At 36.5% G+C, this 17,749-nt stretch overlaps 1 protein-coding gene across 1 annotated transcript; it reads left to right on the top strand.

The window, feature by feature from the left end:
- The first annotated feature begins 1,224 nt into the window (after nt 1–1,224).
- On the top strand, nt 1,225–14,205 carry ccdc6a (coiled-coil domain containing 6a). Its single transcript, XM_039670333.2, has 9 exons — nt 1,225–1,673; nt 2,677–2,826; nt 4,758–4,886; nt 5,496–5,599; nt 5,733–5,893; nt 7,072–7,228; nt 7,451–7,551; nt 8,945–9,066; nt 12,990–14,205. Exons 1-9 carry the CDS (start codon nt 1,374–1,376, stop codon nt 13,167–13,169), a joined length of 1,404 nt encoding a protein of 467 aa, XP_039526267.1. The 5' UTR covers nt 1,225–1,373; the 3' UTR covers nt 13,170–14,205.
- The last annotated feature ends 3,544 nt before the right edge of the window (nt 14,206–17,749 follow it).

The following is a 17,749-nucleotide window of genomic DNA, read 5'->3' as shown; positions in this document are numbered from 1 at the left end:
AAAAAGCTTGCAGAGCAAAACAATCATGATGTATCAACTAACATTTTGTCATAAAATATAACTGAACTAAACATGTTTTGGGCACTGTCTATAATAACAGTGCAATTGGTAATGATCACACCTTTCCACTCTATAGAAATATTACATCCCTAAGGGTGAACTAGTAAACTGAAGACTGACATGGTAAGTAAAAGTCAAATAAGTTTAATTGGTTTGTTTTTTCTCTCCAGTGTGTTAGAAAACACTTACTAATGAATGTCACTTTATTGCATTTGATAACAAAATATTAAAAAAGTAGAATTTACATTACAAACAAATAAAGCTAGATCACATGTGTAGTTCAACCCGTTAACTGGTTATATGACTACTATATCTTTGACAACCATAAAGTTTCACAAAATTGTGTTTTTTCTATAGTTAAAATTATTAGTGTAAAATGTTTTGCTTATAAATGTGCTGTATATGCATAAATGTTGTTCTGTTTTAAATTTTGTTATTTACAGCAATGACATTTATTTTTAAGAGTCAGCTTATTTTTCTGAGTCACTGTAACAGATTTTTACATAAAATTTACACTATACAGTGGAGACACGAATAAAAACACTTTCACAAATTAACAAATACAGATGTGGACTATAAAGCAACAAAAAAACACCAGAAAAATAAATGTATACAATTATTTTAAGTGCATACAATGAAGGCGTCATAAAAAATACAATGTAAATATTTAGCTCTAACTAAACATGTAAATCTTCTAAATAATTAGACACCATAAAATTAACAACTTTTTATTAAATTGTATTAAGGCTATTGTGGTGTGAGTTGTGCATTTACTGTAAATAAGTCATGCCCATGAGTGAAAGAAAATGGAGGAAAACAATGAGAATTGTGTTGTCATTCATGAAGAAGATGGTCAAATAATGGTTCTAGAACCTGTGTGTATGTGTATTTTAAAGGTGAGTGTTTAATGAAATGGTTGAGTGAATGATTCAAAGAATCACTCACGATACACAAGAAGACTGCTTATTTCCCTTATTTCCATATTGCCTAATGATGTAACCCAATGTAAGGCCCGCCGAACAATCGAATTTGAACAAATCCTTAGGCAGAATGGATTAAAAAAAAAAAAACTGGAGTCACTGGGATGAAAAAAAAACAACAACAACAAAAAACACACTGTCCTCTCCACCACATGACGGCGCCACCCTCCCCATTCGCCTGCACTTTCAGCACGCCCAGTCATTTCTCTTGGACCGTTCCCTCTCCAGTCTAGTAGCCACACTTGCTCCATCCCTTTTTCTCCCTGGCCCCTGAAACACACTTCCTCTCCATTGAAATCCGTCGTGAGCACTGGGTAACGAGCGCGCGACACCATGGCGGACAGCGCGAGCGAGAGCGACACGGACGGCGCGGGCAGCAGCAGCAGCTCCGCCACCCCGCAGTCCTCCTGCACCTCGGCGGCCGTCTCCAACACCACTACGACCACAACGAACACCGCCACCAAAGCACAGGGCGTCGTGATCTCGCAGTCCCGACTGGAGGAGCTGACAAACCGACTCGCGTCACTGCAGCAGGAGAACAAAGTGCTGAAGATCGAGCTCGAGACGTTCAAGTTGAAGTGCAAAGCGCTGCAGGAGGAGAACCGCGACCTGCGCAAAGCTAGCGTCACCATCGTGAGTCAGCCCGTGTTTTTATCACTTTAATCTCCGCAGCACACCTGACAACACCATCACGGCATGCAAATACGTCTGAGCCACATTATACACCACACTGGGGTGCCAAGTTTAATTGTTTGTGGGGAAATAGAGGTCGCTAAACCTGCTAGCCTTCGAGCTAACTGAAAATATCCAACAAAAGCCAGATGGCACGTGAATAGTTTCAGTGAAAATGCAACGTTATATGACAGGCCAGCTTCTTAAAAATAGTTTAGATTTCAACATGGACTGTTAGCCTACAATGTAGCTGTATATGTATGTATGTTTTTCGTCTTAACGTTTTTTTTAATGGTTAGTAGTACTCCGCAGGTGTGTGTAACTTAAACTGACCACATAAGGCGTTTACTGATTTACCACAGGCTTAATCATCATCATCATCATACTTCTAATGTAGAACGTGTTTTTGCACGTCTGATACTTTGTGTTGAGCGAATGAGGTTGTCATCAGGACTTCATATTTGAGGCCTGTGTCAGGGTGGAAGTTGGCACTCTAAATATTTGGCTCTAATGCGTCAACATCCTGAATGTGAATCAGACCATCTGCATTTTAGACAATGAGCCAAAACTCGTGTCACTATAGAAACACTGATACTTTATCCATTGCGTTTGCATTCATAGCAGTTTGTAATGGTGGAAATTGATAGTGGAATGTGTTTATTGTTGGTTGTGCAATTGTTAACTGGGTAAATTCTGCTGGATTTATTGTGCAGAGTATTACATTTCTCATTGTCAATAATAATTATTGTCTGAATACCTATTTCCTTTGTAATCAGTATTTGTGAACTAAAATATTGTAAATCATAGTTTCAAAATCATGTTTCAAGATTAAATATTAATTACTTGGTTACAGAAGTATGTGGAAATATAATGCCAAATATTTTTTTCCGAGAGAAATCTTTACGAATAATTGCCTTTTCAAATGCATGACTGTTTTTATTTAATTTTTATTTTTTTTCTGCAGCAAGCACGGGCAGAACAAGAGGAGGAGTTCATCTCCAACACTTTATTTAAGAAGATTCAGGCTCTGCAGAAAGAGAAGGAGACGCTCGCTGTCAACTATGAGAAAGAAGAGGAGTTCCTCACCAATGACTTATCCCGGAAGCTCATGCAGGTGAGAAACTCTAGAAGGAAAGAGCCCATCAGTGGCGTTCGAGGTCAGGGGTGGGGAATTTGATCGCTTGCCCTTAGAATCATTCCTAAAGGTAAATTTCACATTGAGATAATGCTAGACATCTATTTCAAAGTTATTGTTCAGTGGCAACCAAAATAAGCTGCTGAACAATAGCTGATTAAATCGTGTGAGAGATTGTTTTGGTGTTGTGGCCATTACAAAAAATACAACAAAACACTCAAATTTGAAATAGCTGTTTTCCTTGTTTTATATATATTCTAAAATGTGTTTCTTCAGTGTCACATGAACCTCCAGATTAATTTTAATATGCTGTTTTGGTGTTTAACTTACCAATGTTAAAAAACTGCTTAATATTTTTGTGGAAATCATGATATTGTTATAATAGAAAGTTTAAAAGAATGGCAATTATTTGAAATAGAAATCTTTTGGAACATTATAAATGTCTTACTGATTACTGTTTGAACAATTTAATGCATTTCTTGCTGAATAAAATTATTAATTTCTTTCAAAAACAAATCTTACTGACTTTAAATGTTACTAGTGATATAAATATAAAATATGCAGACATGGCTCAACAATGAAAGGTTGGACCAGTCGTTAGAATCCAGTGCTGTGTAGTCAGTATATGGTATACTCATTGATTGTGTTTGTTTTTAATGAGTTGCAAACATTTGTTTTTCTGTGGTGTATTGAATTTAGAACACTGTTGCAGATTCTTTTGGTTAAAATGTGTTGCAGTGGTAAACTGCATGGCACATTCTAGGGCTGCCACCTAATAGTCAACTAAATGTTAGTCGACAAGAGGAGGCTTGGTCGACTAAATTTTAATCAGTGGATTAGTACTAACAGAATAACAATCCTAATGAATTGGCAAAGTCACGCAGTGACAGATCGCTAACATGGCCGGTCCATGCGGAAATATGTCGGACAGAAAAAAACAACAACTTATGTATGACCACAAAAAGGTGACATGGAACCTCAAACATGATTGATTTAAAACAAAGTAGTCTAAAGTAAGCCAATTGTCATGGACTCTCGATAAATGTCTGCTAATATTAGGTGAATAGCCAAGTATTGCTGTGGAACCTAAATTAGTATGGCGCTTACAGCACCACATATAACTTAACTTCTTTTTATTTTAACTTAAAGTCCACAACATCGGAGCGCATCATCTAAAAAAAAGCCAGTGTTACGGCTTCATTGTAAGCAAGCTCACTTCTCCTGACAACGTGGACATTAGAAAGTAACTAGTATTCCTTTCTCATAATATATGAAGACGATGGAGATCAGTGATTGGCCAAATTGTAATACATTATTTTTACTTACTCATTTTTATATAATGTTTATTTATTTAGTTTTTGTTCAGACTTCAGAGTTTTCATTTTGTTCTTTGACCTGATTATGTTTGCACTAATATTTCTCTTTTAAGGTATTCAGTATGTTTATTTATAATTTATATTTAAGTCCTACAAAAAAATATTTTTGTTAAATAATTTTTTTTAAGATGAAGCTGTTATTTATAGGGAATTTTTGTCTGCGTTCTAATCTCAGACAAATTCATGCAATGTTTGCAGCAAGCCTTTTGCTATAGAACGCTGGAACATTTCATTTATATTTTGAATATTCATTATTAAGGTTGAGTATTTCTCCCCCGACTGATCGACTAATGGCTTAAATGAACGACTAACTGACAACTTAAATCTTTAGTCAGGGACTGCCCTAGTATATTTGCAACACTAGCAACTATGCATGAGCGTTCAAAATAGTTACCATGAACAATGGGTTGGACATCAGGGTAAAATGTGACAACATAACATAATTACTTTGCATCACAGGCTTTGCCCATCATGTTTTGATTCAGGACTGTTGCCATAGACATTTTTTTCTCTTATATGCTCTTTCGTTTTCAGCTTCAGCATGAAAAGGCAGAGTTGGAGCAGCATTTGGAGCAGGAGCAGGAGTTTCAGGTCAATAAACTGATGAAGAAGATCAAAAAACTGGAGAACGACACCATCACCAAACAGCTCACTCTAGAGCAGGTACCTTCTTCTAACAACTTTCTGTAGAACAAGATCGTCCCTAAACCACTTATTCTTGACTGGCCACCATCTATTGCACAGACAATTTTTCAGATCAATTGGTCTAAACCAGTTGCACAGGTGCTTCCAATAACCTAGTATTTTTATTTGTTAGCATAGGCTTCTGCCAGTACCTGGCTCTGGATTAGAACAGGCTATTCATGAGCAAATACATCATTTGTACTTTCGGAAAGTCAACATTTTTCCTTAAAGGGATACTCCACTGTTTTTTTTTTTCATATTAAACTTTTATTCCCTTAACTTAGAGGAGTTGATGCATATCTCTTTCGTCTAATCGCTCTGGCATGTGAGACAGTTTGATAGCACTTAACTTAGCCCAATTCATTCATTAGGATCCAAGCAGAGAAGCGACCAAACATCTCCACGTTTTCCCTATTTAAATATACTTACACGAGTAGTGTAACTCGACCAAGTCGAGTAGTCAACTCGTCTTAGTTAAGGGAATAACATAGTTTAATATGAACGGATAAAAAAACGGTGGACTATCCCTTTAAGACCATGTATTGTTAAAATGCCATATTGTTTTATAATTCCATGTAATGTGTGCAGCTCCGGCGTGAGAAGATTGATCTGGAAAACACTCTTGAACAGGAGCAGGAGGCACTGGTAAACCGGCTTTGGAAGCGCATGGACAAACTTGAGGCAGAGAAAAGGTAATGTCCCTTGTAATGTGTTTTTTTTTTTTTTTTTTTTTCTTGGTGCTTTTTACATCAGTAAAAACAAAAACTTTGTATGTGTCTAACCACACTTCATTTCACAATTTTACCTCTTCACTCTGATTGGCAGGATTCTGCAGGAGAAGCTTGACCAGCCAGTGTCAGCCCCTCCGTCTCCACGTGAAGTTTCCATGGAGATTGACTCTCCCGAGAACATGATGCGGCACATCCGCTTCCTGAAGAGCGAAGTGGAAAGGCTGAAGCGCAGCCTCCGCACTACAGAACTACAGCGTGAGTCCTTGTCTCAGTACGCACTCCTGTCTTTCTGCCATCATACTCAACCAGAGGAAAACAAATAGCACTTTTTTAATATATATATATATTTTTTAGTCAAAAAAAGATTCTCAGAATGTACAAGTGAGTTGTATGTTAAATCATATGCTTCAATAAAAAGACGTTGGATTAAATCTCGTTAAAACGGATTTCATAAAATTGGTATCGAAAAAAGTATTGTTCAAAGTCAAGGAATCGGTATCTAAATATTTCGATTGATACCCAGCACTAAACAAAAGAAAGAAAATCACTCGCTGCTCTTGTGCCTTTAACCATAAGCATTAATCTGTATTTAAGTTTTACTTTCTGCAATTGCTTGCCTGAAAACTAGCCAATTGTTAGACCCACCTGAAAAACTCAACGCCATGTTTTTGTCTCATTATTTTAATCTATTTATTTGTGCTATTATTTGCAGTTTGTTGTTGTTTTTATTTTATTGCTGATTGTTTTCTTGTTTTTTTTTTCTTTATCGATGTTAGAAATTCCAGGATCGTGACATCATTATGGTGTACTCATGTCATGTATACTGACCAGTGAATTACATGGTTTTACTTTTGTAGTATAGATTGTGACACAGTTGGTTTAATACTCAGCTTAATTGTGTTATGGCCACTAGAGGGAGACATCTGCATTGTAAGACAACCATAGCTTACTCTCTAGCTCATGGCATCACACCCATTAAAGCTTTAAGCAGGTATTAACACAACATAGCATTGAGTCAGCAAAAAAGGTAGATATAAAAAGCTTTTAAAACTTAGCATGTAAAAAATTAAGGTAGCTATACTGTGTGTGTGTGTGTGTGTTTTTTAATTATTTAAAGTTAAATTAATATTAACTTAATTTTAATTTATTACATTATAGTGGACTTCAAACTTTTAAATGTAAATTATAAAATCAGCTGCACTATAAATGTATGCTGATATTATAATTTTTAATTCATAAAATAAGAGAAAAATTTAATTAAATAGTTCTTGACTAATGACTTAGTATTTGTCTTAGTATTTGAAAGTTTAAATTTATGATTGTGTAATCATGTATTTTGAAAATGATTCAAGGAGCATCATCTTCATCTTCAGTTTATTACAGTTTGTATATCTTTGTAACATTTGTTTGTTTTCCATCATCACTCCCTCCAGACACAGAGAAGCGGGCTCAGTACATTGAGGAGGAAAGGCAGATGAGGGAAGAGAACATTCGTCTTCAGAGGAAACTCCAGAGAGAAATGGAGAGAAGAGAGGCGCTGTGTAGACAACTGTCAGAGAGCGAGAGCAGCCTTGAGATGGATGATGAGAGGTGCGTTAATCATACAGAAAAGATGACTGGAATCATAACCTTGTCTTAAGGCTGTATTCCCCAAAAGCATTGTTAGCTAAATTTTGTTTATAGAGACCATTGGTTGCAATAGTTCGATGATCTGTTCAGGCTTATGATGCTTTTTGGAAACGCAGCCCAGCTACGTTTAAACCTTGGATATTGCATCTTATTTATATTGAATCTCTCTCTCTCTCTCTCTAGGTATTTTAATGAGATGTCTGCTCAGGGACTGAGAGCTCGGACGGTGTCCAGCCCAATCCCCTACACCCCCTCTCCTTCCTCCAGCCGCCCCATCTCCCCTGGTATGTCCATACAATTAGCTTTGCAAATGTATCACTTTTTTTATACCAAAATATACAGTACTATTCAAAAGTTTGGTGTCAGTAAGATTTTTTTGTTTGGTTTTTTAAGGAATTAATACTTTTATTAGCAAGGACGCATTAAATTTACTGGCCTGCTCACTCCGGAATTTCAGCATACAGTCGTGTCTGCGAAAAAAAAAAAATTACAATTATTATTTTTTTTTTTAACAAATGCTGTACTTTGTTTATGTGAGTAAATTATATTTTTAAACAATTAAAATACAAAATAGTTATCTTAAATTGTAATAATAATGCACAATGTTAGTGTTAGTTACTTATACTTTTATATTGTTTTACTAGTTATACTTGTATTTCTGATCAAATAAATGCAGCCTTGGTGAGCGGGTGAGAAACTTCTTTAAAAACTGGTACAGACTTTTGAAGTGTTTATGATTAACAGATTGTATGTGCTTTGTCTTTGATCCACATTTTAACACTCAAGGCTTTTGGTACACAGCCTTCTGGTCAGTTCATAAGATTATAATTAATTAGACAAACATGTTTTTTTATGGAGGGTTAATTATTATACAAGTTGCACTGTGCTGTGATGTGAAGGTGTAATAGGTAAAAGACTTGCTTTTAATCCCATTCTGAGATCAAAAAAGATTATTTCAGACCGATGATGATGCAGTAGATGTTTATGGGTGGTACATTTGCTTTGAATATATTGCAGGTATTGATAAACACAACATAAATCAACTAGATAATAAACTAAAACAATCTTTAATAAGATAAAAAAAGTACTCAATGAACAAGTACATCAAGTTATGTAAATCAAAGGTGAATGTTGTTCAAATGACCAAATATTCATATCAATAAGGAGTTTAAATAATAAAAAAAAGTTTTTATTTAGGCTCAGAGGTACCGTTTATTGTTGGTTTTTAATAACAGCATTAACCGGTTGATATCATGTGAAAAAAGAACATGCTTTAGTTTATTAGATGATATAATTTACATATGCATGATGAAAAGTACAACAGTGCACATTTGAAGGTGTGAAAGCTTTTTTTATATATTCTATTGCTGAGAAAGACTGGTTCGAAAAGAAAGAAAGACTTCTTTCATTAGGGTCCGTTGAAAAAGGAGTCCGGTTATTTATACATTTTCCCATGTTCCCAGAGGAGTGACATGCAAGAGCTATTTATATTTGTTCTGCATACTGTCAGTATGGTGGGCCAGGTTTCATATTTTTTTGGATGTATTACATTATTAGTATTATACTATATATATTATAAATCTATAGTACGGTATTATTATGTATTGCACATTACATAGATGTGACAAAAAACAACTATATAAAGGACCTCACTAAAACTGATTTTTTTTTTTTCAGGTTTGTCTTACGCTAGTCACACGGTTGGTTTCACCCCTCCAGCCACACTGAGCCGAGCACCACTCCCCCACTACACATCTCCCGGACTACACATCCACCCAGGACCCTCACACGCTGTACAGGTGCGTGTACACTATATGCACATGTCCAGCATATATATATATATATATATATTTAACGCACTCACTCTTTGCACAAGCTCATGTCAATGAGCAGCAAGATGTTTTCATGCAGGAAGTAGTGTGTATCATGGATGGCCTGTTTTCAGTTAATATCCATCGTAACACCATTCAGTTGAATTGCTAACAGGACATTAGATGACTCATCTGTGAATCACCTGGTAACACTCGACCTCAGAGTGCTCTTCTTCATCCCCTTTGTATGTTCAAGTTAATATAGACCAGTTCCGGGAATCCTCAGCCATCTAAATAAGATAAAGCACAAAAGCAGCATTCTCTTTTTCTCTTGCATTTCCTCCCTTGCTGTGTCTTTTGCTGTGTATTCTGACCTTTTAGATGGAGAGATAGCAGGTAGTCCCTTCAATAGGAAATCTAGTACGCCACACAAGATCTTGGTTCTTATCACAGTCCCAAAGTTCAATTGTAGATATACAATTGAATTCAATTGTATTATAATGCAGAAACCTTGATAAGATAACAAACTCGCTGAACAAAAACATCCACAGTGTTTTTATACACCATGTACCTACAGTATCACTAGTGATGATGGACTACATTTCTACATTTGTAAAATTAAACATTAATTAAATTATAAGAAAATGTTTTTTGGTGTTAAACACATCCATTCAGGATGTTCTTTCATTTCATTTCACTTTGCCAAAGGAACATAAAAAAAAAGAGTATGTTGATGAATTGACACGTTTTATTCTTTAATCTTGCCTCTGGTTTTGCTGAGATTAAATATTGACTATTAGTGTAAAAGCACAGCTTTTTTACTCACACTCAGTGTTGGGTGAAAATGAACAATAAATCTTTCATAATGTTTATGAAATTCAGACAAAGTGGTTTAAAAATTACTTTTTTTCTATATGTGTATCATAACCAGGTTCATGCCAGCTGAGACAAGACCTAGACATTCTTTATCCATTTCTGTCATTCATGGCTGCAGAATAATTGAGGTCACACTTCAGCTTTTGATTTCCAAATGAAAGGGCTGCTGCTTGGGTTGCCTAAATGGGTTCCATTCAGACCTTAATCTTAAATAGTTTACTGTTATATGTTAACAAAATTCTACAAGACATTTTCACCTGCTATATACCCAATGTTTAGATCTGATTGGGTTTATGCAAATTAGCACATATGTAATTAGATTATGCACCATTTGTCCATGTTAAACAATTGCAAAAAATGATGATCATGATGATATCTAAAGGTTAAATTTTTTACCCTTTTCACGTGAGAAAAAGAATGAATAGGCGAATGAATGGAATAAATTTGAAGAATCCCTGATGGGATTTTTCGGGGGCTTTTTTTCCTTTCTCAGGACATATTGAGGATACAAAAATCAGTTGAGTTTGCTTCTGTTGCAATTTTTTCAAGGTTGACCCCCATTTTGGCTTAAAATGGACTATCTGGCTGGATCAGCAGGTTGCAGGACGTGTGGCGCGTTATACACGAGTGTTGCCAACAGGGACGGTGTAGATTGCCCTCTGGTGGACAAACTATACAACTCCAACACTCATGAAATGGTTTAAGCGTGTTTCGTCCATTTTTATTTTATTTTTGAAATATTCATTTATCGGCCATTATAACTGCCGATAACGATAGTTTGGAAAATGCCTAATATCGGCCGATAATATCGGCCTGCCGATAAATCGGTCTGGCTCTACTGCATATAAACATTTCTTATTATTATCAATGTTGAAAACAGTTGTGCTGCTTTCTTCATGCTCTTCATCAAAGAACAGGATTCTTTGATGAAGAGCATGTTCAAAAGATAAGCATTTATATGAAATCGAAATCTTTTATATCATTGTTTTTTAAATAAATGTCTTAACTGTCACTTTTGATCAATTTAGTGCATCCATGCCGAATCAAAGTTTGACATTTTTCTTTAAAAAAAGAGAACTTTCTGACCCCATATTTTTCAGTAGATTAAGACCACAGATTAAGTGTATATTGCCCTTTCAAGCTGTTTTGTACCATTTGAGAAAAATGACAGGTGCAACACAGATTTAATGCATCACTTTATCAGGTTAATATTAACTAGCAGATAAATAAGTTATCTATAAATGTAGAGCAGTGAAGTAACCATTTTAACCTGTCTCAATTTCACCTTATGTACGTTCCGCAACACACTTAGGATATTGTCCAGTTGAGTGGAGGCCAACAATGTAAGATTAGCCTGGTTGCAGCAGCAATTAGTCATCATGTTTATGTCTGTTGCACAAAAATGACCCCTCTATGTAGCAGAAAAGACTTTTGATGAAGTGACTGACTAGGTAAGCACATTATATAATGGGATGGCTCATTGCAAGCTTTAACAGCAATCTAAATAACCAAAAACATCAACAATAAGAAGGAAGAACTTCATCTGAGCGCTTGTCCTTTTAACAAGACTCCTTTGTAAGCAATTTAAATATTCTAGGTAAACTTCTGAGGTAGGTTATCAAGACATAAACAAATCTAAGATGTGCTTGTGTTTTCTTTTGTTGCAATAGTATTAGCAATCTTTCAGTAAATCCAGTCAGTTGATCAACATCCCTTGTAGTTTTCAACAGATATGGTCTGGATTGAGAGCTGAACTGATTTGGTTATGTAATGAAGCATAATTGATCTTCTTACTACATGGATGATCACCTCAGGCTTTTGATGAATAATATTCAGTGACATGTTTGAATTAGCATTATTTTTGCTTTCCCAATACCCATTTGAACATTGTGGATTATTTTCCTGTCGGGGCGGTGTTGGCTATAGCAACAGTGATCTGTTTGTTTTAGCGATGAGTGGTTGGCTCACTTTCATGTCCCGCAGTGCCATGAAAAAGTCCGCTTGTTTTGATAAACCAAAGAAGTGACAGCAGAGCCAGACTGTTCCAACACACTCAAAGGGGACACGTTTGCACTTTCACACTCTGTTTTCACATGTAAACACTCATGTGTTAAATAAACTAGAGGTGATTATACCAATGCACATTCTGTGTGTAAGTGTGTTTTGATTTCAGCAAAAGCATGACCGCAATTGTCAGAAACTGTCGAATTTTGTTTGAATAACTTATGGGTTACACTTGTATTATGTATAGTTAAAAAGTAACTATACATAAGAGAGAGAAAGAGGCAGATACCCATTCATTAAAGTTTATTTCTATTTGTTACGATATTGATATATGAACTAATGTTGTCAAGTAAGCTTCATGCTTTCCCTGTTGCGAGCGTGCACTCCTCTAAACTGTAGCCACGTGACGGCTGCTCATTTCCCCCCGAGAATATCATGTTAACAACAACCCACATAATTCCTTTGTGGATCCTCTTGATCTGCTTTCTCCATGTTTCTTTGACTAATCTCAGTGCACGCTGCACTCAAGTTAACCATGTTCGACACATTTAACTGGGAGTGGGGCCGTCCACACTGTTTTAACCAATGTAGGCACCGCTCATGTTGTGTTTTCAGCTTTGGAAACGGAAAGAACACAACCTCCAGACAATCTCTCGGGTACCTAGTGTTCGATTTACTAACGCCGTGGGCGCACCGCTTCACCATCTTGCTTAGAGTCAATATTTGACGGACCTGCCCTCATAGTAACGTTTGCTATTATGTGTGATTGGACAATGGCAAGTTTGGGGGAGGGGCTGGCGAAAGATCAATCAGCCAATAATGTGTTGCTTATTACAAAAAACATGTTTCTGTTCATCTCAGATACAGACAGCTGCCTTCTAAAAAACAGTATCCTTAGAAATGCTTTTTTTCATCTAAACTTTGCTGAATAAAAGTGTTAATTAAAAAAAAAAATACATTTAATGACCCTGTACTTTTTTACAACCAGTATCACATTATGAGGTTGTCTTTTATTTCCTTCCCATACACAGAGGCCATCCCCAAGGAGAAGCACCAGTCCGGATAAGTTCAAGCGTCCGACTCCGCCTCCCTCCCCGAACACACACTCTGGAGCCCAGCACCCCCCTCCTCCTCCACCACCCGCACAGCCGATGGCTCAATCTGGCTCCTCCCACTCTGTGACATCACAGAATCCCCCCTCTCAGCCTTAATGCATGCACCGTGCACTACCTTAAGCTAGGCTGCTCCAAGCTAGGCTATACTACTACTATAATGATAACAACTCAGTGATCCTCCACTGGGCAAAGGTTGGAAGGTTTTTGGAGCAGATATGGAATTAGAGGACAGTTGAACTGGGGAACCAAAGGACTGGGAATGTGAAAAGGGAGAATGTGTAGATGCTTGGCCGACTGACAGATCCATAACCAGCCCCATGCCGTTAAATTTCTTTAATTTGACTTTTTTTTTTTTTTTCCAAGTGATCAAGCTGGCTCAGGAAACAATTGGGAAAGGTTTAGAAGATGAGTACGAGAGGGTTGTTGTCAGCTGTGTATGTCTGCATTTTGTTTGTGGAAAGTCTTTCCTATTCCCCCATTTTAACAGATTGACTGTTATATCGAATCCAAATTTTACAGTTAATAAACAACTGAATGACCGATTGGATAAATCTTTCCTCTCAAATGACTGTCTTCACAAAGGTTGAAAAATAACGGAATTTGCCATGGGGGCGGCAGTAAAAAATTTTTTCTTTTTTTGTTTTATTGTGTTTGAATGTTAGGCCATTTTTGTTCGTAAAACAGATGTGTGTGTCTCTCGTTGGCAGCATAGATGGTAAAGAAGACAGACTGAAATGTACTGAAACAGCACTTGTTGCCTCTCTGTGTGTGTATTATAGTGGGATTATAGTGTTTGTGTGTGCGGGTGTTTGTGTTTCTGCACAGCCATAGAGGTTTCCCACGACTGCTGGTCGGGGACCAGTCTCTCCCTGCTAGAATCCAAACATGACCCGCTACAAAAACAAAGTCAATACTGGTTTCTGATCAGCAGTTCAACCTCTCTCGGAGCCTTCGCTGTAAAGTGAGTGCCCTGAATGCTTATTCAGATGGGGAATTTTGCTTAATGCCAGTGTCATATAACACCTAACTATGAATCGACATCTTGATGCAACAAAACAAGGTACTGTTGAACAATAACTCAACATGATTAAATGCTTGTACAAAAAAAGAAAATAAAAATGTTTTTTCTTTATTTTCTTTTTTTTTTTCATAAATTTGTGTGCAAGTGATTGATATTTTGAATCTTTAAGGCTATTGCAATCCTAAAAGTTTTTTTTTTTTTTTCATTTTCAGTCAGATCCAGGGGGGGAAGTCAGGCTTCTGAAGTCACGAGTGATTAGTCATGTTTCCTGCTGTTTTGCACCTTTTTAAGATGAACAACCCTAGTCCAAAAAGTTTTTAAATATTGTTAAATAGTCAATAAATTGCCAAGTTCCCTTAATAGATCTCCTATTATCTGGTAAAAATAGTTAGTTAAAAGGTTATATTATGATAGAAAACAAATGTCTTGATCCTAAGAAACTGTCACAGGCTGTTAAATATTTAGTCTTAACTTATTTCTGTGGACCGAGAGCATAATACAACCAAAACTCGAGAGATATTTATATTTTCCTTTTCAGGAATGTCATGCAAATAATGTTGTATGTCATGGGGTCTACAGTATACAGTTCATAATAATGTTAATACACTTCACTGCTTAATTTGAAAGAACATTTGTTCATTTTTATATGATAGAAAATTGTTTTGATTCTGCATTGGAATGCTATCTGGCTCTAAAACCAGATGAGAAACGCTGAGCAAGATAATACAAGATATTAAAGACCTAGAGAATGTTGAATCAGTGGAGTTCTTTAGAAAATGTAATTTCTAAGCTTTCAAATAATACCATATGTGCTTCCTGTGCTATTGATCTGTTTCTGAGGATATTCCATTTCGGAAATTCAGTCATTACCAAGATATCTTGATACCTAGATGCACAGACATTGTGCATCAACTTTATAACATCAACATCCGGTAATATTGCACACCTGTTTGGCACTGCACATCATCCCCCCACCACAGTTTTCCATTCTAATTACCCAACACCTCTCTAATGTCTTACTAAGCACTGGTTCTCACATACAGTCCTGTAGCTGTGTGGTAGCCTAATCCCTGCAGAAGTATTTCAGCGTAAGCTGTCCTGTTCTGCTTTCTCTCTGCCAAGCCACTCTCACCTGGTTCAGACTGGTTTTGTCAGGCTAGGGTGGTCAGGGGGGTGTAACTGACCCTCAAGTCAGATTCGAGGAATAGAATAGTTGAAGTCATGCAGTTCACTGTTTGTGGTTCTGAAAGAATTAACATCGTGTGACTGCATTAACAGGTAGGGAACAACTAGGAATACTCGTAAATTTTAAAACAGAAATTATGACTTAATTGTTTTAAAATAATGTAATATTATTTTTCACGTAGGCTAATATAAAAAATATCTAAAGTCAAATGGAATGCAAAAACTTTGAAGCTCGACATCTCAAAAATGATCAGAAGTTTTGATAACCTGCATAACCCTATCATTCCAAAGTGGCTGTATGGTTATATATAATAATTATAGAACAATTAAAATATAATAATGAGAAAATAAATTATCTGTTTAAAATTTTTATAAAAAGTAATTAATTATGGTAGCGATCACAGAAAACCTCGCTAAAGTCAATAATTTTAATTAAAAACAATTATAATAATTATAATCAGAGAGCCTGTCAAAAGTTGTTATAGACAAATAAGTTCATTAAAGGAAGAGAAGGCTATTTGGCAAGTCTTTTCACCCATATTATCTACTGTTAAGAGAGACTAATGCACGCGACAGATCCACGCAAGCAAATCAATCCACAAATGCACGCGACAGATCCCCACACAGAAATCAATCCACAAATGCACGCAAGAGATCCACACACACACACACACACACACACACAAATCAATCCACAAATGCACGCAAGAGATCCACACACAAAGCTATCCACAAATGCACACGACAGATCCACACGCAGCAATCCACAAATGCACGCGACAGACAGATCCACGCACACAAATCAATCCACTAATGCACGCGAGAGATCCACACACACAAGTCAATCCACAAACACGCGAGAGATCCACAATTGAATAATGGAACAATCCTACCTCAGCACTCCTATGAAGCGAAAGCTCATAGTAAACAAGGGGATCATGTCACACACTCACAGCTTTTGTTTCCAGATATCCTCTAATTCTTAGTCAAATGAAAAAAAAAAAACAACAACAACCTCTTAATAAGAATGGTATTCATTAACATTACAGCAAATTCAACAAAACAAAATTAAACCAAAAGCTTTTTTACAATTCAGTCTGCTCTGACCCTCTTGCACAAATGGAGAATCAAGATAGTAAACTATCAGTCAAACTTTGGACACACTCAACTGTTTAACCTTTCTTATGTTCTTAAAGCCCTTTAGTTTTGTTGACAACTATAAATTGTGCTTTTGTATGAATTTATTTATGAAACAAACATTTTAATTAAAAAGAAAAAAAAGTGCCAGAGAGTGAAGGGAAAACAATTAAGCACCCAGCATGCATGGGAACTACTTCAAGATTGTTGGGAAAGCATCTCAAGTGGCTACTTGTGAAGTTTTGAGAGATTGCCAAGTGTTTAATAACAGCAGGCCTACATTAAAGAATTTAAAACAAAACCACTGTTTAATGTGTATACTTGTTTCACAGACAACTTTGCTATAATTCTTAACTGTGTTTACTAAAGTAGTAGGCTAATAAAGTCTTGAGAAGGTGTGTTTAAACTTTTGACTAGTACTGTAGATGAACTTGGTCTATATCCATCATGTCAAGTGCGTTTTTTTTTTACTTTTTAAACCAAATGTAATCGAGAGCCTATATGTTCCTTCCAGAAGTATCCCATTGGCTTCCCAGATCTCTGGGGGCTGCCACGATATATAAAAAGAGATGTTGTCCAAAAAAGTGATATGAGGCAAATGCAATTAACTGTTCTGTTCTTTCTTTTTGTTCCCTCTCTTTTCATGTCAGAGGGGATTACAGAGTCAGGGTGGGGGAAGACTCTCCTTGTTTTATGTCTGTGTGGGAACGAGTACAAGCATTCGGACAGGAACAGGATCTCGGTGGGCTTAAAGCCCAAGCCGTCTGACCCTCACGCACTCACCCAGCACAAAAGTTCAGCTGACCACCCAGACAGAGAGGAGAGACAGAAGGGTGGGAAGAAGTTTTTTAACTAGCCTAACAGAAGTCTAGTCCTATGAAGTTTGCTCTGGGGCACAGTCTAAATATGTCCTTCAATAACTTTAGCTGTGACATCAAACAGATATTTTAACTTTATTTTAATGTGTCTTTGTTAAAGTGTAATGGGGACAGTTGCAACAGGGGACAGTTGCAACAAGTCTTATTCCTCCAATCAGAAACATGCTAGAGTGATGACACTCAAACTGCACAGGGTACTGGACCAGCAGAAAAAAGTTTACGCAGAGAGTATTTAAAAAGGGCAGCTGACTTATACTATGGGTTAAATCCCAAAGAGGTAATATAAATATGCAAGAAAAAGACATTTTAACAAGAGAATTTTGTAGCCATAGAAGAGAGAGAGAGAGAAAGATGGACAATATTTACATTTCATTTCAGGTTGCCTTTTCAACTAGCCTCTCTGCAACTTTCCCTAAAAGTGGAGTGAGACCAGTATGGTGTTGGTGTTGACTGGT

This window comes from Pimephales promelas, chromosome 15 (genome assembly GCF_988280905.1).
Source record: "Pimephales promelas chromosome 15, fPimPro1.hap1.1, whole genome shotgun sequence".
Classification (NCBI taxonomy): Eukaryota; Metazoa; Chordata; class Actinopteri; order Cypriniformes; family Leuciscidae; genus Pimephales; species Pimephales promelas.
Note: the sequence above shows the minus strand (reverse complement) of the source record. Positions and strands in the feature narration are given on the sequence as shown.